The sequence below is a fragment of the Urtica dioica genome, chromosome 5 (assembly GCF_054948205.1).
Source record: "Urtica dioica subsp. dioica isolate 48M chromosome 5, U.dioica_male_clone48M_v1_H2, whole genome shotgun sequence".
Taxonomy (NCBI): domain Eukaryota; kingdom Viridiplantae; phylum Streptophyta; class Magnoliopsida; order Rosales; family Urticaceae; genus Urtica; species Urtica dioica.
In genome coordinates, this window is record NC_142760.1 from 36,773,658 (window position 1) to 36,801,635 (window position 27,978).

Below are 27,978 nucleotides of genomic sequence, written 5' to 3' on the forward strand. Positions count from 1 at the left end.
ATTCACATTATTCAATATTATCTTGAAATCTCATTTCTCTCAATTTTATCTATATTATCCTTATTGTATTAATTACTCCTAGTACTACACATTATATTTCTTATAATAATGACAAGTTATTGTGTGATGCACTCTAACAAGTAATATTTCTTATAATATGATAAGCTTGAATTAGGTTGGCCAGAAGTATAATAATATACTTTGTGAGAGAAAATATATACGAATCTCTGTATTTAGCGGTTAAGAATAATCAATATATTCAGCATAATAACGGAAACCGATATATACTATATTCTGAATATTTTTTTCTTCAGGTAATAAAAAAATATGTTCAACATTCGTAGTCTAATAATGCAAATCATGTGAGAGATATATTACTCTGAAATATATCCGGATGTTTAATCTACATAATACACGCTTACGCCCATGACTGTTATGAGTCGTTTTCAATATTGATTCACAATCTGTTATAAAATTATTAGGTCATTGTTTCTTCAACTGCTTTCTAATAACTGTATATTTTAATTGGAGCTTACTTGAAACAACGATTCATGATTATTGACTCTGCAATATTAACTTACATTCTCATCCTCATTGTGGTCATAAACTACATAATTGTATATTTCGCCCTTTATTTATCGTTATACATCGAATTTATTGTATTCAAATTTTAGCAAACAAAAAATTAATAAGCTAGGGCAACAATTATGTAAAGTTTATGTTGTCTTTAAGTATCATCGGATGAAATCTGGATGAAATTTAATATCTTTATCAATAATAATGATGCGTCAAAATATCCGAAGACGTGAAGAGAAAAAAAAACAGATTTCAGTGAGGAAATCAAATTTGCAAGTCATTAGACAAATGATATTGAGAGTAAAAAAAAATAAAAAAAATTTGTAAAAAGCTATTTTTGTTGAAAATGTATAAAAAATCAAATTTTGTAATATAACTATCAAACCTAACCAAATCATTTAGAGAAATCTAGAATATGAAAGAATAATAAAATTGTAATTTTTTTAAGGTGGTTGTGAAAATGAGAATAATAAAAATAAAAAATGAGAAAGATAGAAGAGATTGAGATTAAAAAGGTTGAAAATAATTTTTTTGTTCTAAAATAGGTATTTTTTTAATAAAAATGTGTCAAAGTTTAATGAGATTTGTAAGTAACTAGGCCACTTTAAACATGTGATTTTGGATTTAGCCTATGTTTGACAATTTTTAGGGATATAGCCAAATGGCTTATGTGGCAATAATTAAGGTCTGATTTGCCCTTATTTATTAACAAATTCGTCACTTTCTCTCTCCTATTTTTTTCAAAAAAATTTTTTACATAAAAACTTAAAAAATTCGTATCTTTCTCATACGAACTCGAAATTGAGTGATTTCAGATCCTACAAATTCGTGGCGTCGAGATCTTCAAAAATAGATCCATTGTGTTCGATGAAAATTTATGTTTAATGCATCATAGTTACGTTTCCATTTATTTTTTTTTTAATAATTTCAAAAATTTCAAGTTATTTCCATATTTAAGGTAGTAACGTGATTTTTCTACATCTATGGTATTAAACATGATTTTTCATCAAACACAATGGATCTATTTTTGAAGATCTCGGCGTCACGAATCTGTAGGATTTGGAGTCACTCAATTTCGAGTTCATATGAGATAGATATGGTTTTTTGAAGTTTTTATGTAAAAAAAAGTGTATGAAAAAAGTAAGAGAGAGAAAGTGACGAATTTGTTTATAAATAAAGGTAAATCAGACCTTAATTATTGCCACATAAGTCTGTTGGCTATTTCCCTAAAAATTGTGAAACATAGGCTAAAAACAAATTTCATAGTTTCATTTTGGCTATTTCGCTACAATGCCCAAGTTTAATTTTGTAGTCATATAACTATCAAAATTAACCAAATATTCAGGGAACACAATTTTGTTTTTTGTTTTAATTTTAGACACAAATCAAATGCGGAATCTTAATCATTGTATTTTTCCACGTCAACTCTTGAATAGCGCATAAATAAATACAATATTCCAAATATACTAAATTAAAATGAAATAGAAAATGGAAAAGATACTTGAGACTCTGAAAGCACCTCACTACCTCACATCCTTCATTAACAAAGAGTCGATCTTAAGGAGTCGCCACTAATAATACATATGATCTCATATCAATGCTCTCTATATCATCCTATTGTTTAATTACTTATAATAATACACACTATATTTCATATAATGCTAACAAATTATTATGTGATGCTCCCTACCATATGAGAATTGAATATAATTATTATAGTTATCAATTTCAGAGGATTAGTTTATCTCATGTGTAGTGTAATATTTGCATATCAATTAACTGATACACTGTTTACAAATAATTAAGTACTGATGGATTAGGTTGGCAGAAGTAAAATAATATACTTTGTTGTGAGAGAAACCAATATATACTATATTATGAATATTTTTTTCTTCAGCTAATAAAAAAATATGTCTAACATTTGTAGTCTAATAATGCAAATCATGTGAGATATATATTACTCTGAACTATATGCTTGTGTTTAATCTACATAATACACGCTTACACCCATTGACTGTTATGAGTCGTTTTCAATTTTGATTCACAATCTGTTATAAAATTATTAGGTCATTGTTTCTTCAACTACTTTCTAATAACTGTATATTTTAATAGGAGCTTACTTGAAGCAACGATTCATGATTATTGACTCTGCAATGCTGTCAAGCATTAACTTACATTCTCATCTTCATTGTGGTCATAAACTACATAATTTTGTAAAAACTTGTTTTTCTAGTTGAATTGGGTTATTTCAATGATGTATATTTGGCCCTTTAATTATCGTTATACATCGAATTTATTGTATTCAAATTTTAGCAAACAAAAAAATGAATAAGAGCAACAATTACATAAAGTTTATGTTGCCTTTAAGTATCATCGGATGAAATTTAATATCTTTTTCAATAATAATAATAATGATGCGTCAAAATATCAGAAAACGTGAAGAGAAAAAAAAAAATCAGCTTTTAGTGAGGAGATGAAATTTGCAAGTGGTTAGACAAACGATATTGAGAGTAGAAATATAGAAAAATAAAAATTTTGTAAGAAGTTTTTTTGTTGAAATTGTACAAAAAAAAATCAAATTTTGTAATATAACTATCAAACCTAACCAAATCATTTCGAGAAATCTAGAATATCAAAGAATAATAAATTTGTAATTATTTTTTTTGAAGGTGGTTGTGAAAATGAAAATAATAAAATGAAAAATGAGAAAGATAGAAGAGATTGAGATTATAAAGGTTGAAAATAAATTTTTTCTTCTGGAAAAGGTATTTGTTTTAATAAAAATGTGTCAAAGTTTAATAAAAATGCGGCGGTTGAAATGTCTCAAGAGTTTCAGGTGAAATTTGTTTGGAATATATTTATTTTTATATTAATGACGATTTCTAACAAATTTATTATCTTATTTTTTGATGTGTAGGTGAAGAGTAAGCGAAACTCGGAAAATCGGAAGCATAAGAGGACTAATGGCCATCAAGGGATTGTCTCTTTTGCGGGGCATCGCTACAACAACGTAAGTTCTCATCAATTATATTACTACTAATTAGAATATACTTTTGATAAATATATTTATTTTATTTTGCAGTCACGACGTACTGGAGGTGGGGTGCGATTGCCACTTGAAAACTGGAAGGTGCTATACCAGACCACGAAGAAGTATTGGAAGCATCCTACCGAGGAACTTGTATACGTAAGTGTTTGTAAATTTATTTTTGTTTTGACAAGTTACATTCGTTCTTTACTTCTCGTTCTTTACATAGGATGAGATGATACAACTCTCCAAAGAGATACGTGCTAAGGCGTTGGACGAGGATCTAGAAGATGACCAAAAGGCGTTTTAGGCGGAAGCGGTGCATATTTACTCTAGGGGTCAGACGTGATCATATTACCGGGATATGCCTGATTATGCCGCATAGAAATCTGACCTCGAGTGTTCATTACTAAATTTCAATTCAATTATTAATTATCAAGATCAAGGAATATAGAGGCCAGAAAATGATGCATTATAATATTTCTGATCTTTTGTTTTTCTTCATTTATGCAGTAAATTTTGGTGATAAGAGAACAACCCGCAATTAGAATAGAGAGCGAACCTTTTTATTTCATAGATTTATATATACTTATACAGTTCATAATTTTACAAGTTAAAAATGTCACTATAGTTCTTTGTTTTTAGGCTTTGTTAATTTTTGTGCCCGCGCGAGCTAATTCTCAAACACAACATATTTTACCACAATTACCACCGGACAGCAGAATAGAGAAAAGACCCGAGAGAATAGATATTGTGTTTTGTTTATTAAAGATTTCTCCGAAAGGTGAAGAAAAAGCTTTAAACCATCCATATAAAGGCAGAATTTAACGTTCAAGTCATTTTACATGGGCAATCAAATAATCAGTTGTTAGGGACAAGGACACTCTGGACACGTCGAGAGAGCACGAAGCACAGTTTTGGGATGCATGGTCCATATATTTATATATATATATATATATATATATATATATTATATATATGACTAGCTTTATTATTAATTACCATACCTACCTGGATTGTTGTTTCTAAAGTCTACAACATCGAATTACAGATTGAGATCTCATTAATTAGGATTCAGATCTGGAAAAGCAAGCAATAAAAATGAAGTTAAATTATAGCGAAGAACAGTAGAAGCATAGTGAAAAGGGAAGTTGAAGGCGCAAGAGTAATGGGTTCGGCAGTCATTATTGGTACATAATAGAGAGTTGATATTATACATACCAACGTAGGTATGAATAGTTATTTGCTTAATTAAGTTATATAAGTTGATATTATACATACCAACGTAGGTATAATAGAGAGTTGATATTATACATACCAACGTAGGTATGAATAGTTATTTGCGCAACTGTGAGGACATTGACAAGTAGTGGCAGTTGAAATGTTTTGAGTCTCAAGAGTTTCAAGTGAAATTTGTTTGGAGCATATTTATTTTATATTAATTATAATTTCTAACAAATTTATTATCTTATTTTTTGATGTGTAGGTGAAGAGTAAGCGAAACTCGAAAAATCAGAAGCATAAGAGGACGAATTGCTGTCAGGGGACTTTCTCTGACATCGCTATAACAACGTAGGTTCTCGTCAATTATAATATTATTAATTAAAATATACTTTCGATAAATATATTTATTTTATTTTGCAGTCACGACGTAATGGAGGTGCTACACCAGACCGCGAAGTAAGAGTGGAAGCATCCTACTAAAGAACTTTTATACGTAACTTTTTGTGCCCGCGCGACCTAATTTTAAAACACAACATAGTTTACCACAATTACCACGGGACTGCAGAATAGAGAAATACAAGGCTTTTCTCGTCCCGGCTTTCATATCCTCCACCTTGAAAGCCCAAGACGACTTCAGGGCCTGAGTGTCCCTGTTCGAACTCGAAGGAACGTGATGTTGACCATGTTCAGCTCCACCCGTCACCGGCTGCAAAATTTATGGACGTAATTAAGAGTATTTTTTTTGTTCATTTACGACACAAACACTATATAGTATGACATACCAGGACCAGGAGTATTTCTACTCCCGATATTAAACATCCCATTTTTTCTTTTCCCTAATACCATTATTCTTTCTTCTACTTGCCTTCCTAAATAGCCCCGAACAAAGCTGAATTCTTGAAGGAGTGGACACACAAGTGGGGCCCACTGGCCGCTGTTGTCAATTTCTATAATTTTACGCAAGGAGCACTTAAAATATATATACTGTGGGTTAATATATATATACTCTGCTTCAATTATACCAACGACGACAATATATAGAATTATGCTGCCACAAGCTTTTAATGGGGATTGGCTTATTAATTTAATTTCCCCAACATTAGTTTGTTTCTCTTCAAACCCATGCTTCGGACCATGATCCAGGGACAGACAGGCACTAAATAATTTTGGTTCATGCAAAATCTTGATGTAGAGAGGAGATCTGTAAGACTAAGATCCACAGACCATCGCTCTTATCTCTTAATTTTATCATAATTTTTTTTGGTTTTACGCCATTACTATTTTCTTAGAATAATATATATGAATTTCTGAAAGCCAAGCTTCAACCATACTAACGATATTATATTCAGTCGTGCTCCCACGAGCTATATGATTAATTGATTGCCTCGCTACTCGAATATCTCTTTATTAAATAGGCTATTTCGTTTTATGCCTCGCAGATAATAGTTTTTTTTCTTTCGTTACACACTCCTATTAAATTTAGATAAATTTTTTTAATCAAATTATTTGGCCCCTGACATACTGTAAATGGGCACTAAAATAATATTTTGTTCGTATAAAACCTTATCAAATTTGAATCTCAATCTAAAGGGTGGTTGTGCAATTCCAAGAAATTAAGGGACTTGAATATTAAAATTACTTCCTCTCTTCTTCCTATAAATAGCCATGGAAGTGCAATTGCTGATTACACAACCAAATACCAAATAAACAAAGAAACAAAAATCGAAATGAAATCTCATTGTGCTATAATCCTGAGTTTCTTCTTACTTACTCTGGTAAGCTATATGTCTCTTATATTCTCCTTTTTGTTTGGAGTGGAGGCTCATATCTTTTACTTTTTACCTCGTCTATATTCAAATCCTTATGATGTAATAATGTCTTATAAAATTAACGTATGTTACTAATTAATGTATGTTTGTGTGTTTTCATGATTAGTACTCTTTGGGCACAGCGGAAGCAAGAAATGATCTGTCCACCTACTGGAAAAATCAAGTGGTGAAGGAAGATGATCCTATGCCTCAAGCAATTCGAGAGATTATTGTTGCGGGCGCTCAAACAACTAAGCCACAACCCAATAATCAGATCTTATTCTGGGCCAAAAAACCCGAAACACTCAGCGAAACTACCAAGGCACAACCCAACAAACAAATCTTATTCTGGGCAAAGGAACCCAAAACACTCAGCGAAACTGCCGAGCCACAACCCAACAATCAAATCTTATTCTGGGCAAAAGAACCCGAACCACTCAGTGAAACTGCCGAGCCACAACCCAACAATCAAATCTTGTTCTGGGCAAAAGAATCCGAATCAATCAGCAAAACTACCGAGCCACAGCCTAACAAACAAATCTTATTCTGGGCAAAAGAACCCGAAACACTCACCAAAACTACCGAGACCCAACAACCTAACAATCAAATCTTATTCTGGGCAAAAGATCCCAAAACACTCACTAAACCTGCTGAGACCGAACAACCTAACAATCAGATCTTATTCTGGGCAAAAGACCCCGAAACACTCACCGAGACCCAACAACCTAACAATCAGATCTTATTTTGGGCAAAAGATCCCAAAACACTCACCAAAACTACCGAGCCACAACCCAATAATCAGATCTTATTTTGGGCAAAAGAAGCTGAAAACCTAAAGAGTGAAGCTTAGCCGCAGCCTAGTCCATATTGGTCCATGGAAAAATGACTAGCAAAGGAATGCAGGACCAATGGACTCGGCTAAAGCCCTCACTGCTTAGACCGCTTTATGGTTTCATGGTATGAAGTCCGTCATCACCATCTAATAAAGGACTTCGCTAGTACGTACGTGTGATAATAGCGTGCATGAGAACTACTATAAAGGCTCTCGTGATTATGTAATTTGTTTTATGTTGTGATATGTGTGACGATGTTTCTCTTTGTATGTATTCGACTACCTTTGAAGTTAATGTGTCTCGTTATCAAACCATCTTTCGGTTAGGCTCGCTCGATTTATCTCACTTCAACTAGTTTGATATCCAAATTTGATATCTATGTGTGTGTGTGTGTGTGTGTATATATATATATATATATATATATATATATATATATATATATATAAATTGTATTTTAAACAAACAAGAAAACTCTCATTAACGTCCCTTTAAGTTATGTTTCTTAATCATGTAAAAACAAAAAGTTTTGTACATGAAATTAATCTCTAAAATACTTAACGTCTCAAATATACTCATGGCTGTTTGAAAATAAATATAATTTGTTATCTCTTAGCCTATTCTGATCGATAGCATTAGATTTGTTATTAAAATTCTTGCCTAGTACTTCTTCATTCACTTAAAAACAAATTTAAATATATAAAAAAAAAAATACACGAAAAAACATTCATCAGCGAACATAAAATTAACCACTAATTGCTATAATTTCAACAACAAAAAATGGGTGCTTATTTTATGGTACAACTTAAAAATCTGATATATCATCCACAACCCATTTTTGGACGCTCGATCATAGCAAGCATATCAAAGACAAAGTTTTGTTGCCGAATCAATCTTACAAACTGTAGTCAACTATTACAAAAGAGTGGTCGCAAATTTATCCCTCCTCTCTACTTACCACACGCTAGCTAGCCGTTGCGGTTCTCTGTAATCAACTTGGTAAATATATATTGTTCTTAAATAGGCGTTCAAAAGTTCAATCCCCACTGCAGTAAAGCTGCCTTAAAAAAAATAGGCGTTCAAAATAAATTTTGTCTCTAGAAATCATTTATTTATTTTCTTAAAATTTCCAGTATTTCGGCTAACAGTTTCAGATTATTAGAACGCCAACGAGTGGAACCCAAGTAGCGTTCTCTTCTGAACACCCACTTCCATTTTCTGAATATCAACAAGGGCTTTTGCTTTACGTTTTGTCTTTTAATGGTTATATTATTGTTGTGTCAATGATGATTTTCATATCAACACTACCTATACCGTTTAACCTAGGGTTGGACAAGCCAGGGTGAAATCTTCCTGCTTTTGATCTTTGCGTTGTCATAAAGAAGTTTTCGACTCATCGTTACATGAGAAAAGAGAGGATAAATGAGGTATAGGGCAACTACTGGATTCCCGATTGTAAGGACAAGCTTTTGCGTCACTCGTATTTGGAAATTTGGAAATAATAAACGAGCTTCCGTTGTTACAACTAAATTCTCGAGTGAATTATGGTCCAATGGATTTATCGAATTAATTTTTAATATGTTAAGGTTATGAGAAATCTCGGACTACATAAAGTAATTATCGAGTTTATCTGGATTAATAAATTAATTCCGAGGAAATATTCCGAAAATTAATTTAAGAAATAAATTATCAAAAATGAGAATTATTTCCGAGAAACCTTAAATATATTTTAATTAATCGAGAACCAACGAGAAAATTCTCGGTTCGAATCATATAATTATAATCCGTTCGGTTATGGATTTAATCAAATAATTATATGATAAGGACCTAGACGTTGTAATGAATTTTCAGGACCCAATCGAAATAAAATTTGAGTTCGGGTCAGTTTGCTAGAGGTTGCAAATAAGAGGGGATTAAGTTGCAACATCAATAAAAAAGAAAGGGATCTATTTGCAACTAATGAGGGACTCATTAGGAAATCTTGGATTCTCTTTAACCTTATCATTTCCTTATTGGACTACAATCTATCACTCCTTCTCTCTTCACCGTGTAAAGCAAAACCCATTTGGTCCTCTTTGTTTTCACCAACACGAGAGAATGAAAGGAAAAACGCGAAAGAAAGACCGAAGAGAAGAAAGAAGAAGAAAAGGAAGAAAGAAAGGGAAAAGAAGAAGAAGAGAACTCGGGGAGAAAGAGGGGCCGAGAGAGCGAGAAAGAGAAAGAGAGCGAGGGAGTGAGCGACGAGGGTGAGCTCGCGGAGGCACGAGGAAGCCGAAGGGAATAAGAGGGCGGACCCAAACCCGCGCGCGCTCCGCCGAGGAAAAGAGCCGCCGCGAGTCTTCAAGGATACCGACCGAGAAGAGCTCACCGGCGAAGGAGGAGAGAAGGTAATCTTGTTTCTGAAATTCTCTTCCTCTATTGTTTGGATTTGAGAAGAATAATATGGTTAGGGTTTGATTTGGGGGTTTTTAGTTTGGAACGAAATTGATGATGTTCACATGTTTGGAGATGGATTCAATGATGATTTTGAGTGATTGAGGTGGTTGTTCTTGATTTTTGGGCGAGCTTGGGTTTGAATTTGTTCTTGGCCGTATGACATGGTTCTGGCCGTGCGTGTGTTTGGGTGTGTTTATGTTGAATCTGAAGTCAATCTTGAATTGCTTGGTGATGTGTGTTCGTTAGGGATTTTATGATGATTTTTTGGCTGTTTGCTTTGGTTTGGTTTTGGCTGAAATTAATTTGTGAGTGTACGTTTGGTTGGTATGATATGACATGGTTTGTTTGGCCGTGGATTTAAGGATGAGAATCTGAGAATTTGATGTATTTCATTTAGCTTGAGAATGTTATTGGTTTCAGATTTTATGTTATTGTTCGGATTCGTTAAAATGGTCATAAAGTTTGGTCTTGTTTGTGAGTTGATTGTTGATAGTCTCGGCTCGGTTAGGTGGGTTGAACAGGGCTCGGGGCAGCGACTCAGGACGGCGAGGAGGCTGTCCGATGATTGGCGGAGGTGCCGCGCGAGCGACAACGAAGCGGGGCTGGACAGTGAGGTTCATCGGCTCGGTTGTGACGAGATGCTGGGCCAGAGGCGGCAGTGGCGCTGTGGCGGCTCTCGGGTGCTGTTTACGGCAGTCTCTGCCTAGTGTTAGCGAGTCGAAATTTCCCGAGTTCCGACTCGAGTCTAAGACGTAATTAAGTAGTTTATTTTTCGAGTTAGTTACAAAGCTTTGATTAAATTGTACGAGTGCTCCGAGTTAGTGCGTTATTAGATTTTATTTGTAAGTGTTGTATGTTTTGTTGATTGTTAACCGGTTTAGTTTTCAAAATGATTTCGATATGAATCGTTAGAAATTATGTTATTAATATATGTTGCGATATTTTTATAACTAGCACGCAAGCGGACGTATCGAACAAGTAATAATGTTACGTAAGTAACGGATATCGATCTCACAGAGAGTAGTTACTATAGCGACGTTAAACAACCTAGAGCGAATTGATTTCACGGAATTAAAGTGGGTGGTGCGAGAAGTGACTACAATTAAACTAACAAAAACAATAACGGAAATTAAACACGAAACTTTGAATAAGAGAAAATGGGGGTTACGACTTCACCGGAAAATTAAGACTCGGAGATTTCAGGTTCGAACAACTTGACCTACTCTATTCACGCTAATCTCACTCTCCCTATGATGTTACTAGCCTCTCTCGAGTGATCTATCAATCTACGTAATTGATGGATTATATATCCTCTCGGCCTCTAATCCTATTAAAACAATTACGAGCAATAAACGCGAGAATTCAAACAATTACATTAAGCTCAAGCCGTCTAGCAACCTAAGAACAAAACGAAGCATGAATTATGAGCTTGAGTTTTTCGCCCTCTCTCGCGTGACGAAAACTCCTAAAAACAATCCTAGAGATGGCCAATCTAGAGAACGCATTAAGACCAAATTCACACAAGCATGAATAATTAAGTAAACCAAAGCATAATATAACCCTAATGAAATCCTCTAACTCAATTCAGTCCGGCTACATCGCAACCCCACTAAAGAATTAGCCTCTAACAAAATTCATATTCAATAGCATAGTAATCAAGACGAGAATCAACATAACCATAAATAAGAGAAACACTAGGGAATTCATGAACGAGGAGAATGAAAAACTATTAATTAACGAGAAATTAGTGTAATAGAGAATAAGGGAAAGAAGGAAAAACTATTAAAAACAGGAGTTCACGGTTGCTTGTCTGTCGGATCTTCGACTCAACTTCGCTCCCAAACAAAAGCTCTTAAAGAAAAGTGCAAAAAAGTAGAAAACAACTCTAAGAATGAATGAGTTAATTAGGTTACAAAAGGGAAGCTCGAGCTCGGCATTGTTATTCAAGAAGATTGTTGCTTTGTTGAGCTGCGATGCGATGTACGTGGCCATCACCGAGGCCATGAAGAAGATGATATGGCTGCAAACGTTTCTACGCGAGCTGGATTAAGACCACGACGGGAGTGCGCTATAACTAGAGTACCATTCAGTTGGCAAAGAACCCGGTGTATCATGCTCAGACGAAACATATACAACCGCGATTCCACTTCATCAGATCGGCATTGGAAGATAGAAGTGCTAGTGCTCGAGAAGATTGCAAGAAGTCAGAATCCTGCTGACATGTTAACAAAGTCAGTGCCATATGACAAACTGAAGTTATGCTCGACTTCAGTTGGACTCGTTGCCTGAGGATCGGAGTCGCCCCCTGCAGAAGGAGACATGTGATGAGATTAGTCTCCAAGTGGAATATTGTCGAGGTGTCGAGCCTAATTGATCGGCTTGCTGACTGAAGAACTTACAATGATAATTTGCAGATCGACCTGGTCCTAGCGTTTTTCTCTTTAAATACCTTGTGCGCCAATTATCTTTGCTGAACACAAGTGAGTTGTAAACACTTTTTCTTCAGAATTTGAGTTTAGTGAGAATCTGCAACAGCAAAGTGGATGTAGCTTTTCACATTGAAAGTGAACAACTATTCGTGACTGATTGGCTCTTTGTTCATGAATCACGTGAGGTGGTTTCAAAGTAAGTACCTTTTCCATTTTATTTTTCCATTTTCTTTTTCCTTTTTTTTATTTATTTTAATTTAGTAGTTTTTGGAATATTTTTAATTAATCAAATACTTATAGACTACTCTCGAGGTGACGTAGACGACTCCAAGAATATAGTTCAGGTGACACTACCGTTTTTCTGTTATGACTCTTCATGCGTGTGGGTATGAGTTTAATCACTTGAAATAACGATTTGTCTTCATTGTTTAAAGCTTAAAGATTTTTTTTGTAATATGAACTTAGCTGTTGTTCTCAAATATATACTATGTGATTGTATAAATGAAAATAAGTAAAAAAAAAAAACTGACATGGACGAAAACAATGAATCGGATTCCACATCATCTTGATTTCTTTTAGAAGGAAAATTTTACATTTAAACTTCACAATCAGCTAAATTACTTAGTATATCTTGATTAATTATATAATTACAAAGTTCAATTTTTGAACTCTTAACCTTTTTTTTATCTATCTCATTTTCCATTTTGTTGTCCCATTTTCACTCAAAAAGATTTTATAACCACCTACAAAATTCATTTTTCGTGCTAAAAATTGATTTTCGTTTGAATATTTTTTTTTTCTCCACGTATTCATATATTTATGCATCTTGTATGATTAAAGGACATATTAGATCTGGTTGTTTTGCTGTTTGGTTGTCCTGGTTATTTGATGACTGGGTGTTAGTCTTCTCACCCTACACCGTTGTATTGTGATAATCAAAGAGCGATTCACATTGCACGTAATTCGATTTATCACGAGAGAATCAAGCATATTGAGATTGATTGTTACATCATTCGACACCATCTACAGATCGGCACAATTTCACTACCTTTTGTCCATCTTCTCTGCACATTGTTAATTTGTTCATGAGAGCTCATTCTACTTCGTGCTTTCATTTTTTATCTAACAATCTCTCGATATTTATTGTTGTGGCATCGTAAGTTTGTGAGAGAATGTTAGCATTTATTTATATTAGCGTTGTCATTATTATTATTATTATTATTATTATTATTATTATTATTATTATTATTATTATTATTATTATTATTATTATTATTATTATTATTATTATTATTATTATTATTATTGTGTGAGGGTCGATTAGTCCTGTGAAACTCCGAAGTCTAGCCATTACGGAATGATCAATTTTATGATGTGAGTTTTAAGATGAAATTGTTTGTTATGTGCTATGAAGGGTTTATTCTTTCTTTTGGTGATTTGAATATATATATATATATATATATATATATATATATATATATATATATTTTCAAGGCAAAGTTGTGAGAATTATCACCCAATATATTACAAAAAAAAAATCTTAATATAGATTTATATCATATGATTATTAAGATGGTTTATGGTGTAGGATATAATATATATATATATATATATATATATATATATATATATATATATATATATATATGCGTATGAACTTTTAACTTAATACCAGGGATACGTTTAATATCTTATGAAAATTATATATATCTATATATATACATATATATATCAGAGCTTGACATTGGCATAAAAAAAAAGTTAATAATTCATAAAGTCCTATATATTGTTTAAAGCATAACTTTTTACGCTACCAAAATAGGCAATAAATATTTATATATTATGTAGTTCTTTAAGGGAAAACAAATCTTCCTGATTCTTTTGGTGACTAAAATATTTTGATAAGATAAAAGATGACGTGTGGTTTTAATCCCTTTACATTTATAGCACAGTAATATTTTTTTTACTAAGGAATAATAAAAAGTCTCGTGCATTCATTCATGGAATTCTTTGGTGTGAATGCCTTTACTACAAACATGTATTAGAGAATAAATATATACATATATAGCTTTTACTTTAAAAAATTTAAGATACGTTTAAGGTGGGTGGGCTGGCAGTTTTTAATAAAAGGAAAGTCAATAGATCAGAATAAGTTAGAGTGTTTTAATTTTTTTATACGTGATTGATTAGGAGATATTTTCAAAACTGTCTACGAATGTTCATTTTCAATAGGGATGACTTCAGAGGTTTTCCTTTGTGGATATGTCTTATGCGATATCTCCATCTTTCTAGCCTAAAGAAAAGAAAGGAAAAAAAAATAGTAATAAAGATAACTTTTTCTCATATCTTTCATCATCCGTTTTCTCTCTATCTTTCCCCCACACTCATATCCCAAAGAAAATTTTATAACTACCAAAGCTTTCTAATCCCTAATCTGTCGGTGTTCTGAGTAGCATGCGAGTTTTCTTTTCCAACCATTTCAAAGGTATTCTTTTCGTTAGTAATTCATGGTCGGCAATCGCAATATGTTTATGACCATAATGTTATTTATATATGTTTTTATGGAAACCAAAAATCTAATATTTTATTTTGATTTCCCTAATGTATGAATGACGAGTAAAACAATATTATTTTGAGATCAACAACCTTTGTGTTTTAAGTTTTTCAAAAAAAAATTATTATTTTTTTAGGTTGTCATTTGTTCATTTAGAATGACACAAGTTTATGTTTATAAAAAAAAATATTTTGTTTCTTCTACTATTCGTAAAACCGTTTGTAACCTAATTGACTGTTTTATGAATATGAGTTTTTAGAAATAGTAAAACGCTTTTTTTAGAGCGTAGCTATAGGGAAAAAAAAATGTTCAAAAGCTTATTTTATATTTTCTAGAATTTTTCCAGAATTTATCGCAACGGTTTTATTTCATCGAGATTTCATGTCTAAGAGCATTTTAGTAATTTCTCCTAGCTATGAATTCTGATTTTTTTCACCAACTTTTCATGTCCAAAATAGTATTTTTTTTTTAGTGGGTATTAAGTGATATTCTAATTATTAATTATTCCTTCTAGGCTTTGAACCGAGTAGAGCGTTTAAGCTGTTCACGATCAATGATCGTAATTTTCAACTTCAGGTGAGAACAATCTCACTACAGCACATATTAGTTTTAAATAAAATTATGATGAGTTTTGCGATTCATGACGTGGTTGTTTGATAGTATTATGTGGTTTTGTTAATAGTTATAAGCCACGTGATACATGTTACGATATGCTTAAGTACAATGATATGATTTATGAGTTGTTATATATATTATGCGATGATTACATGTCGACGTTTATAAATTTTAGCTTATGATATGATAAATGATGATGATGGAGTAATAATGACATGTTTTAAATTTATATGACATTACGTATGTTGATGTTTGCGCATGTCTTTATGCTAAGTAAATTTATGTATGATGTATGAGAAGCTAGTTAACGTTTTCTTGTTGACCTATGTTATATCTCATATGCATTGGTAAGCTATGTCATGTTATTTTTTTTAAGTTATAATCATGTCACGTCTGATGTTATGTATGATGGTTATTTATATCACATGTCATATTTGCATGTCACCTAAATAACAAAGTGAAAAGATAAGTAAGAGAGTCGTACCGCCTCGAGTTACGGAGGTCTACAAGGAGAATTTCCCGAGCCGACTTACGGGCCCAAATGGGGAAATTTCTCATATGTTATAAGTTTATAAGATGAAGCAAAGTATGGGACCTTGCAACCCCATATCTTTGTTTCCAAAGTGTACACTGAATTGGTACGACTACTCTAGGGGAGCCCCGAATAAAATATGATAAGTTTTATGTTAAGAAAGACCATATCACAATTAGAATGAAAATATTAATAACCGGTTCATGCATTGCATCACTCATCTTGTTTTGTGAGTTTTATATTGTTCTCGCTGAGCGATAGCTCATTTCCACGAAAATTTTACGTATGTGCTGTAGGTAAACAACTTACTGCTAAGTGATGAATATGGACCAGCGGCATCGATAGCAAAAGGGTCGGGTTATGGTTGCAACTACGTAAGAAAGACTTCCGCTAAGCATAAGATAAATTAGATTTAATATAATTTCTAAAATAAAGTTTTAATATAGATTAAGTAGTATGTTATAGTTTTGTATCATTTTATCCCTAGCTTGATTAACAAATTTATTATAATTTATTTTCTATTAAGTTGGTATTAAAATACTAGTTTTCAAGTAAAGGTTAAAAATATTTTCAAGTCAAAGATTTACCATGATCAAAGCTTAAAGTTTAGTTTTTATTAATTTATTTGTTATACTTTTGACCAAGTTATTTTGATAAGGACTAGTGTGATTTTATTGTTTTATGGTATTTGAGAATATATGTATTCGAATAAAAATATATATATAATCCGCGAATTTCCAGATTACGATTTTGTAAGAGTATTATATGATAGAAAAAAAAATCTCATATTTTTTTATACATAATTTTGGATAAGTAAAAGAAGTAAGTAAAGTAAGACGGTCCGAAAAGTCGGGTCGTCACAAGTCCTTTCTTAAATTTCCTTAATGCATCAACCCTAAAAACTCGTGTAATTCACATTATTCAATATTATCTTGAAATCTCATTTCTCTCAATTTTATCTATATTATCCTTATTGTATTAATTACTCTTAATACTACACATTATATTTCTTATAATAATGACAAGTTATTGTGTGATGCACTCTAACAAGTAATATTTCTTATAATATGATAAGCTTGAATTAGGTTGGCCAGAAGTATAATAATATACTTTGTGAGAGAAAATATATACGAATCTCTGTATTTAGCGGTTAAGAATAATCAATATATTCAGCATAATAACGGAAACCAATATATACTATATTCTGAATAATTTTTTCTTCAGGTAATAAAAAAATATGTTCAACATTTGTAGTCTAATAATGCAAATCATGTGAGAGATATATTACTCTGAAATATATCCGGATGTTTAATCTACATAATACACGCTTACGGCCATGACTGTTATGAGTCGTTTTCAATATTGATTCACAATCTGTTATAAAATTATTAGGTCATTGTTTCTTCAACTGCTTTCTAATAACTGTATATTTTAATAGGAGCTTACTTGAAACAACGATTCATGATTATTGACTCTGCAATATTAACTTACATTCTCATCCTCATTGTGGTCATAAACTACATAATTTTGTACAAACTTGTTTTTCTAGTTGAATTGGGTTATTTCAACGATGTATATTTCGCCCTTTATTTATCGTTATACATCGAATTTATTGTATTCAAATTTTAGCAAACAAAAAATTAATAAGCTAGGGCAACAATTATGTAAAGTTTATGTTGTCTTTAAGTATCATCGGATGAAATCTGGATGAAATTTAATATCTCTATCAATAATAATGATGCGTCAAAATATCCGAAGACGTGAAGAGAAAAAAAAAACAGCTTTCAGTGAGGAAATGAAATTTGCAAGTGGTTAGACAAATGATATTGAGAGTAAACAAAAAATAAATTTTTTTTTGTAAAAAGCTATTTTTGTTGAAAATGTATAAAAAATCAAATTTTGTAATATAACTATCAAACCTAACCAAATCATTTAGAGAAATCTAGAATATGAAAGAATAATAAAATTGTAATTTTTTTTAAGGTGGTTGTGAAAATGAGAATAATAAAAATAAAAAATGAGAAAGATAGAAGAGATTGAGATTAAAAAGGTTGAAAATAATTTTTTTGTTCTAAAATAGGTATTTTTTAATAAAAATGTGTCAAAGTTTAATTTTGTAGTCATATAACTATCAAAATTAACCAAATATTCAGGGAACACAATTTTGTTTTTTGTTTTAATTTTAGACACAAATCAAATGCGGAATCTTAATCATTGTATTTTTCCACCTCAACTCTTGAATAGCGCATAAATATATACGATATTCCAAATATACTAAATTAAAATGAAATAGAAAATGGAAAAGATACTTGAGACTCTGAAAGCACCTCACTACCTCACATCCTTCATTAACAAAGAGTCGATCTTAAGGAGTCGCCACTAATAATACATATGATCTCATATCAATGCTCTCTATATCATCCTATTGTTTAATTACTTATAATAATACACACTATATTTCATATAATGCTAGCAAATTATTATGTGATGCTCCCTACCATATGAGAATTGAATATAATTATTATAGTTATCAATTTCAGAGGATTAGTTTATCTCATGTGTAGTGTAATATTTGCATATCAATTAACTGATACACTGTTTACAAATAATTAAGTACTGATGGATTAGGTTGGCAGAAGTAAAATAATATACTTTGTTTTGAGAGAAACCAATATATACTATATTATGAATATTTTTTTCTTCAGCTAATAAAAAAATATGTTTAACATTTGTAGTCTAATAATGCAAATCATGTGAGATATATATTACTCTGAACTATATGCTTGTTTTTAATCTACACAATACACGCTTACACCCATGACTGTTATGAGTCGTTTTCAATTTTGATTCACAATCTGTTATAAAATTATTAGGTCATTGTTTCTTCAACTACTTTCTAAGGGCAACTCCAACCCATTTCCCATATTTTGTGTTAATTCAACACAACTTTTGTGTTGATTTAGCACCAAATTTTTTTCCAACTCCAATCACAACATCAAATTTCACACTAAAAATACTATTCATCATTATTATATTATTAAAATTATACAATCTCTTTATTAATAAATAGTTTAATAAATAATTATAATGTTTATATTTTTTAATTAAGTGATTAAAATTATTTATTACTTACCAATATTTAAAAAAAACTTAAATAAATAAAATTATGTTATTGTTTTAGTTTTTATTTTATTTTTTGTGTTTAATTTAAACTTTGTAATCTATGTTTAAATTTTTATGTATTGTTATTTTGTTTTAATGTATTTTTGTAGTCAATTTATGAATTTTGGTGTTTTATAAATATTTGTAAGGTTATATATATGTATAAATAAGTAAAAAAAAAAAAAAAAAAATTGCCGTGTGAACAGTGCCACGCCAAATTTGGCGCGGCACTGTACAACACTGCAAATTTGGTGTTGGTTTTGCAGTGTGGTTGGAGGAAAAAAAACGGTATATTTGATGTTGTAGAGTGTGGTTGGAGATGGCCAATAACTGTATATTTTAATAGGAGCTTACTTGAAGCAACGATTCATGATTATTGACTCTGCAATGCTGTCAAGCATTAACTTACATTCTCATCTTCATTGTGGTCATAAACTACATAATTTTGTAAAAACTTGTTTTTCTAGTTGAATTGGGTTATTTCAATGATGTATATTTGGCCCTTTAATTATCGTTATACATCGAATTTATTTTATTCAAATTTTAGCGAACAAAAAAATGAATAAGAGCAACAATTACATAAAGTTTATGTTGCCTTTAAGTATCATCGGATGAAATTTAATATCTTTTTCAATAATAATAATAATGATGCGTCAAAATATCAGAAAACGTGAAGAGAAAAAACAAATCAGCTTTTAGTGAGGAGATGAAATTTGCAAGTGGTTAGACAAACGATATTGATAGTAGAAATATAGAAAAATAAAAATTTTGTAAGAAGTGTTTTTTCTCTTATAATCTCCGTGTTATATAGGGTTCTTGTTGATTTCAAGCTCGAGCATCAAAACGCCCATAGTAACGGGCAATCAACAACGTACATCAAGGCTTGGGACGCTCCAAGACAAACGGGAAACACGGAAGGCGGGTATTTTGTGATTTCTTATATGCCTGATATAGTCGTAGGAGGTGTAGGAAAATTAGAAAATAAGAAATCCTATACAAAGGAGGATTTAGAGAGAGTTAGGGAAGAATGGGTAAGTTATGTACAAACATTTATTAACTGTGATGATTAGCTAGTTTTTTTTTATTGAATTATGGATTGGTTGTAGATGTATATATTAGATTTTGAATATTTTGAAGATGAGGATATTTGAAGATGAATGTATATATTAGATATTTTTTGTATTGAAGATTATTTTCAGGTGCTAGTATCGTGTAAAAAAAAAGATTTTGGATTGAAAATAAATGATTCTCGCCGCGGCGGGAAATATTATTCGCCGCGGCGAGAAAAGATACCGAGAGCAGGCAAATTAGAAATCTTAGTCTCGCCGCGGCGAGATTTTTTGTTCGCCACGGCGAGTTTTTTAAAAAAAATTCATTGTCTTCCTACAACGCATAATTATCCGTTGTAGAATATGTCGCCGCGGCTAAGATTTGACGTCACCGCAGCGAAGTGTAATATTCGCCGCGGCGAGTTGATTCTACAACGCTTGACAATCCGTTGTAGAATGTTGTCGCCGCGGCTCGGAACGTACCTCGCCGCGGCAAATAACTCGCCGCGGCGACGTATATTTCTCGCCGCGGCGACGTGATTCTACAACGGATTGAAGATCCGTTGTAGAATATGTCGCCGCGGCGAGAAATATACTTCGCCGCGGCGAGATGTTTGAAAATATTTAAAAATTACACAACGGATTCTAACCGTTGTAGAAGCTTCTACAACGCTTAAAAATCCGTTGTAGAATCTTAGTTTGTACAACGGATAATTAAGCGTTGTAGAAAGCTGTTGGATTCTACAACGGATTTTTAAGCGTTGTAGAAGCTTCTACAACGCTTAAGAAGCGTTGTAGAATCATTCTACAACTGTTTTTAAGCGTTGAGAATCCTAGTTTTGTAGTAGTGTGAGCAAAGACAAATACACCCATGAATAATTTAAACAAAAAAAAAAAACCTCAACTGCACCTTCTTTTTCAAAACTTGCCACACACGATTCAAGTACTTCATTTCTTCTGGTTTAAGGAAAAAAAATACTATCTCGCGGTTGTCACACTCTCTGTGACTCAAACTTCACGATTCCTACTAAAAAGAACTTCTCTCATAATCGTTGCTCTCTCTGTCTCGCTTCTCTATAACCCATCAACAAAACACTTTTCTCTTCACTCTCCTTCTCTTAACTTCTCGATTCCAAAACCAGGAAAACCCTAAAAAACCCATTATTATGTAGAAATACAAATCGACCAAGGAAGCTTCTGCGTCAATGGAAGTCCGACGAAGCCCTTGATCAGCTTCGAAAAGTGACACAAAAGCCCTGTCATCTCTCAAGAGAAAATAACCGGAGGCGTTGCTGCGTATACTTGAGCAGAGACAAAAAAAAAAAGAAGGCCGATGCTTTAGGGGTCGCGGCGGACTCCGATGATGACGCGTTCGTGATCAAGCCCAATTTGAGAAACCTAGAAAAAGGAGAATCGGTCTTCGAGACAATGTCAATCCCGATTTCCAAGAAGGTAGGTGTCACAAACCCATTTGGTGGAAAAAAACAAGAAATTGTTTGTGCATGTGGAGATTATGTTTATATTTTGGATTTTATAACTAGATATAGATCATTAATTTTAGTGTCCTCGTGATGTACCAAAGATCTACTTGGTGCTAGAACCGAGACGACATCATCGACGTTGGAGTGGTCGATGGCTGAGCTTCTCAGAGCCCCGAAAGTGATGTCAAAAGTCAAAGAAGAAGTCAACCGAGTCATCGGAAAAGGAAACCAAGTCAAAGAATCAGACATCGATCGCCTTCCTTACTTACAAGCCATTGTCAAAGAGACCTACCGTTTACACCCGGCAGCTCCCTTATTAATTCCCGGGAGAGCGATCGTCGGCGTGGAAATCAACGGTCGTTACAGGATCCCACTACTACAAATAAGGCTTTCTGGTGCGGAAGGGTATTAGGTGCGACTTGTCGCACCTAATTGGGCATCAGGTGCGACTTGTCGCACCCAACGGGCTCCAGAAAAGAAAAAAATTTCGCTGATTTTAAGTGGTATTGGGTGCGACTAGTCGTACCCAATAGTTTTAAAAACTTTCAGGTGCGACTAGTCGCACCTGAAAGTCTATAAAAAATTAGGCGCTCAGCTTCTCCCCCTCATTTTTTTCACTTGTCCAACTAAACAACTCTTTCTGATAGCAAGCCACCGAGACCTACTTACTGCGCACGCTCCGCCGAGGGAAATAGCCGTCGGGAACCACCCAGGTCACCGGCCGAGAAGAGATCGCCGGGAGAGAAAGGCACTACAACAAAAACTGGCAACAGCCGCGACAGAAGTCGTGGCTGTTGCTATGAAAGTCGTGGCTGTTGGTACTACAGCCGCGACAACAGCCATGACTTTTCGTGGCTAAAATCAGCCGCGACAAAACAGCCGCGACTAGTCGTGGCTATTGTCGTGGCTGATTTCGGCCACTATATTTTGCCGGGAAACCTATTTTTCCAGCCACTTTTTCCCGCCATTTTTTTCCCGCCATTTTTCCGAGTAATCTTTTTTCTACCAATTTTTTTGTCGCTAATATTTAAATGTTTTGAATGTAAAAATAATTACACAAATAAAATCTTATAAACAAAAATAATATATATTTCATTCATATGATGAACTCATAATTATACTTATAATATGTCTCATACTAATAAACTAAAATACAATACTAAAATAAATAACGTTCGCAACGCTAATAACATCAAAATATAACATACTATCAAGGTAAAATAAATCACTACTCGTATTGAGTTCCCCAAATTCACGATCCCGGACATCGAGGCCGGCCGAGATGCAGGGAGCCGATCATCGAAGAGCCAACGTCGCCCGAGCCAGAATTCACGATCCCGGACATCGAGGATTTCTATCCCGAAGATCCTGATGATATTCCCACAATCAAGCTCGATCTCCGTGAGTTCACACTCAGAACGTAGAGAGCTTTATTCTGAAAAATCTGGAGCTCCGAGAGGGTGAGATGTCTAAAGCCTTGGTTTCTATGGACCGCGAAGCTGCGTCCATTCTCATGCCCAAGCTCAAGAGCGTGAGTCGGCTGCGAACAGAGCACCAAGTGTAAGTCTGAAGAGTAAAGACAAACTAGTCATTATGCGAAGAAGATGAGTTTGAACGGGAATCATTAGTTTCTGAAATGCGAAAATTAGTTCACTAACGCTATGAGAATATATAATGCTTGCAGGTATGAGCTTCCGGATACTCACCCTCCTCTAAAAAGGGTAAATCTGTAACTATACTGTCATATCCTCAGAAGGGCATGTAAACACTTTCTTTTATATACTTGGCTGAATTGGCTATGTTTATATCTATACAGATGCAAATGGAGAAAAGAGAACCTGATGACCCGACCCAGTATCTCTTGGCTATATGGACACCAGGCAATAAATTATCAATGTTTTTTTAGTTCTTATTTATGATTTGTGTGTAAGAATCATAGTCTCTTATTTATGATTCGTAAAATTGCTAACATATGAATTTCAAGCATATTTTTTTAAACATGATTTAAACATACAACTCACTATAAATTTTAACAAGTTTAAGTTCATAATCTCCTCTTGTATTACTAAGGTTAATTCATACAAGTTCACAGACACTATTTATTTGCTACAATCCAGAGTTTTTATGCAACTGGTTTTTCCTATTTCCTAATCAGCAAGTCATTCCATTCACAAACAAAACACCATCACACATTCACAAACAAAACACCATCACAAATATTCGATACCTGAATGGAGGAGCAGATGGCGGCGACGAGGCGAGGAGCAAAGGGCAGCGACGAGGCGGAGGAGCTGAAGTGAACTGGGAGGACCTGAACTGCACTTTGTTACAATACAGAGTTAACTAATTTAGTTATGCATTTCCAAGTCATATTTTGGGAATTCTGTAAGTTCATAAGTTAAACATACAACTCACTATAAAATTTTAACAAGTTAAGTTCATAAATCTCCTCTTGTATTACTAAGGTTAAGTCATACAAGTTCACAGACACTATTTATTTGCTACAATCCAGAGTTTTATGCAAATGCTATTTCCTATTTCTTATTTCCTAATCAGCAAGTGAATGATAGCATCAACATGAATTACAATTTTGAGACATAGATTTTGCAGTCTTTATTCACTAATCACATATGCAAAATCATGAATATTTGGCATTCAATTTCATCAAATACATGTAAGACATATTAAACAGAACAAGATAAATTAAAGAGAAAAGTAACTTGAGTTTTATAAAACCGAAAACAAAAGGTGTGCAATCAATTTATATAAAAATGCTTTTTCCTATTTCCTAATCAGCAAGTCATTCCATTCACGCACACACATTCACAAACAAAACACCTTCACACAGATTCGATACCTGAATGGCGGCGACGAGGCGGAGGAGCAGAGGGCGGCGACGAGGCAGAGTTGCTGGACAGCGAGGAGAACGAATATCTTCTCACAGTGGGGAGCTGAACTGCAAGGTCTGTCTTTATGCATTTGTGACTAAATCAAACCTTCCAACTTCATACACACACACACACACACACATATATATCAGTGACTAAATCAAACCTTCACACTCTGGTATGTAAATAACAGTGATATGTAACACTTCATTTTAACACTGATTTTAATCGTTTAGTCATAAACACACACACAACACACACACACACACACACACACACACACACACACACACACACACACACACACACACACACACACACATAAAAATGCCCAAATCTGATTAAACCCACAAAACCATCTTCTGAACATTATGTAATAAGGTGGGTCAATTTCACGCTAGAAATCAAAACAAAAGAATCGCGTACTCGTGATGAGGTCCGAGAGCGGCGGTCCGAGCGGCGAGTGAGGCGACAGAAGAATCAAAACAGAATCGAGTGAGGCGACGAGTGGTCCGAGCGCGGCGGTCCGAGTGCGGCAGTCCGAGAGCGGCGACAATGGTCGGAGTCCTTCGATTTGGGGTTAGGGTTTTTAATTTCGGGTCTATAAAATTCTAGGGCTTCGATTTGGACTTGGATTTGGGTGTCATGGTCGGGGATTTGGATTTGGGGGTCGATTTGGAACGGCGGAGCTGAGCGCGCGTTTTGGTTGTGAGGGTGGGTGTAATGGCGGAGCCAAGCTTTTCTACAGGGATGGAATCGTACTGAGCTGCGATTTTTTAGAGTCAAAGATGGTTTGCTTTTCAGAGGAGGAGAAGATAAAATAAAGGAGAAGAAGAGTTCGAGGGTGAGCTTTTTTTTGCTGAGGGTATTCTTATTTGTAACAAAAATACATAAGAGAAAGTAGAGTAAACTAAATTAAAACCTAATAATAGCCACGACAAGTCGTGGCTATTGTCGTGGCTATCAAAAAAATCTCAAAAATTGAGCGCGAGAATCACCCTGCTCCAATGAAAATATGCAACTAGTAACAGCCACGACAAGTCGTGACTGTTGTCGTGGCAGTAGAGTATTTAGCCACGACAATTGTCGTGGCTAATCTATAATCTCAAATTATGAGCGCGAGAATAAGCCCGCTCTAATGAATAGATGAAAATAGAAACAGCCACGACAAGTCGTGGCTGTTTCGTCTAATGTCGCGGCTATTTAGCCACGACAAGTCGTGGCTATTCCCGAGAATAAAAGTTGTGGCTGTTGCCACTGTTTGTTGTAGTGAGGTATAGAGAGCTGAGAGAGAGCGAGGAAGAAGAGGAAGTGGCGGAAGAGAATCCGTCGCAGTCGAGTCCAGCGCCGTCGAGCTGCCGGTCCGCTGCCTCCATTGCCGCCAGCTCCGTCGCGAGCTACGAGGATTTCCATCGCAGCCTTCCACGAGGATTGGTAAGCGATTTCCTCCATTGATTCGAGATTCTGGAGATTTGGGAATCTAGGGTTTATGTTGATTTGGGGCTTTCCTTCTCCGAGCTGTTTTGATGTGTGATTGAACTCGAATTTTCGTTTTGATGTGTTGATTTGGGAATCTAGGGTTGTAGCTTGGATTATGATGAGTTGTGATGATTTCTCGAATTTTCGTTTGATTTGCTAAACTGTTTGAACAGCCTCTGTAAACGGGCGTAGACAGTCCGATATGGTCTGAGATAATTTTTGTGCATATTTTTCATGGATAGTAGACTGTATGAGCTTTCTAAAATGACCAAGAACATGTGAATCCATTGAGTATTGAATGCGTTATGAATTTCCAAAGTTTGTGTTTCGCAGCAGTAAAACGGGATTTCCAGAATTGTAACAGTGAATTACGGACTGTTTTTGAGATAGCTATTCTTGTCGTATATATGCTTGTAATATCTCGTTAGAAAGCTACATGAGTCTACTTTCATTTGCCGCTAGAATCAATCGATTTCAAGTTTTGTAGCTCGAGTTATGATGGCTTAAGCGCTAGTGGGTCAGGCTGTCAGAAATTCTTTTGACTTGTTTATGTTTGTCGAGCGTTCGATTCTTGTGACTTGATGGTTTATGAATGTTTGAAATTGGGGGGTTTTTTTATTTTGAACGTGGTATGGAGATTTTGAGGTTATTTTCATGATTATTGGTTTGATTTGAGGTTGAGTTTGTGTTTGTTTTGGATTTTTGGACGAGGTTGGTTTGAATTTTGTGATGTTGGCCGTGAGTTGTGCTTGGCCGTGAGTTGTGCTATCCACCGGTATTTCTCCATCGTCGTCCCGAGCCCCTCCGAACCTCGCCGTGCGCTCAGCCCCTGCTCACTCTCCGCCGTGCGCTCGCCTCGTCCCGAGTCTCTGCAGGTTAGTGTTTAGGTTAGAATTTGTGATTAGTTTGTGAAATAGTAATATGTTTAGTTTAGTTTAGTTTGTGAAATTGTAATTAGTTTAGTTTGTGATATACTAATATGTTTAGGTTAGTGTTTAGTTTAAAGTTGTTTTTGTTTTAATTAGTTTTGATATATTGTAATTTATCAATTAGGAATTGTAATTAGTTGATGAAATTAAAATTAAGATTAATAATTGTAATAATGTAATAATGTGATTAGTTTACCAATTAGTTAATATATAATCAGCATATTAATTTTTTTTTTAAAAGATAAGAGCATCAGGTGCGACTAAGTCGCACCCAATAGTGTCGCACCTAATAGTATATACTATTGGGTGCGACATGTAGCACCCAATAGTATTAGCTGCAGACTAAGTCGCACCTAAAGTCGCACCCGATAGTACTATACGATCGGGTGCGACTTTGTGGGCATCAGGTGCGACTTTTGTCGCACCTGATGCCCATATTTGTAGTAGTGTCCCTAAAGGCTCGCAAATCTTTGTCAACGTGTGGGCTATTTCCAGAGACCCGAGTGTTTGGGAAGACCCTAGCGAGTTCATTCCCGAGAGGTTTTTGAGGTCGAGTGTTGACTTCAAAGGTCGGGATTTCGAGCTCGTTCCGTATGGCGGCGGTCGAAGAATATGCCCCGGATTACCGTTGGCGACGCGGATGATTCAACTGATGTTGGGGTTCGCTGATTCACAACTTTGAATGGAATCTTGAAAATGACGTCACGCCTGAGACGATGAACATGGACGAGAAGTTTGACATTACCTTGCAAATGGCCCAGCCTTTGAGGGTCATTCCTGTGCTTATTATATGATTGCGTTGTTTATATTTGCGTGAAGAAGATAATATGTTTGAGTGAAAGTTTTATGTGTGCAATGTGTCAAGTTTATATGACTTAATTTGGCAATATGAAAAGTAAATTGTTATTATGTTAGAAAGACATGCTTTAGTCTTGGCAAGACTTGTGTTGTTATGAAG

The 27,978-nt window shown here is 34.2% G+C and overlaps 1 protein-coding gene and 1 pseudogene across 1 annotated transcript; both read left to right on the forward strand.

Annotated features, from left to right (window-relative positions):
* The first annotated feature begins 6,528 nt into the window (after positions 1–6,528).
* Positions 6,529–7,783, forward strand: LOC149398202 (uncharacterized). Its single transcript, XM_089615536.1, has 2 exons — positions 6,529–6,603; positions 6,764–7,783. Exons 1-2 carry the CDS (start codon positions 6,556–6,558, stop codon positions 7,484–7,486), a joined length of 771 nt encoding a protein of 256 aa, XP_089471662.1. The 5' UTR covers positions 6,529–6,555; the 3' UTR covers positions 7,487–7,783.
* A 13,888-nt stretch (positions 7,784–21,671) lies between these two features.
* On the forward strand, positions 21,672–27,851 carry LOC149398203 (cytochrome P450 76C4-like; annotated as a pseudogene).
* Positions 27,852–27,978: the final 127 nt, after the last annotated feature.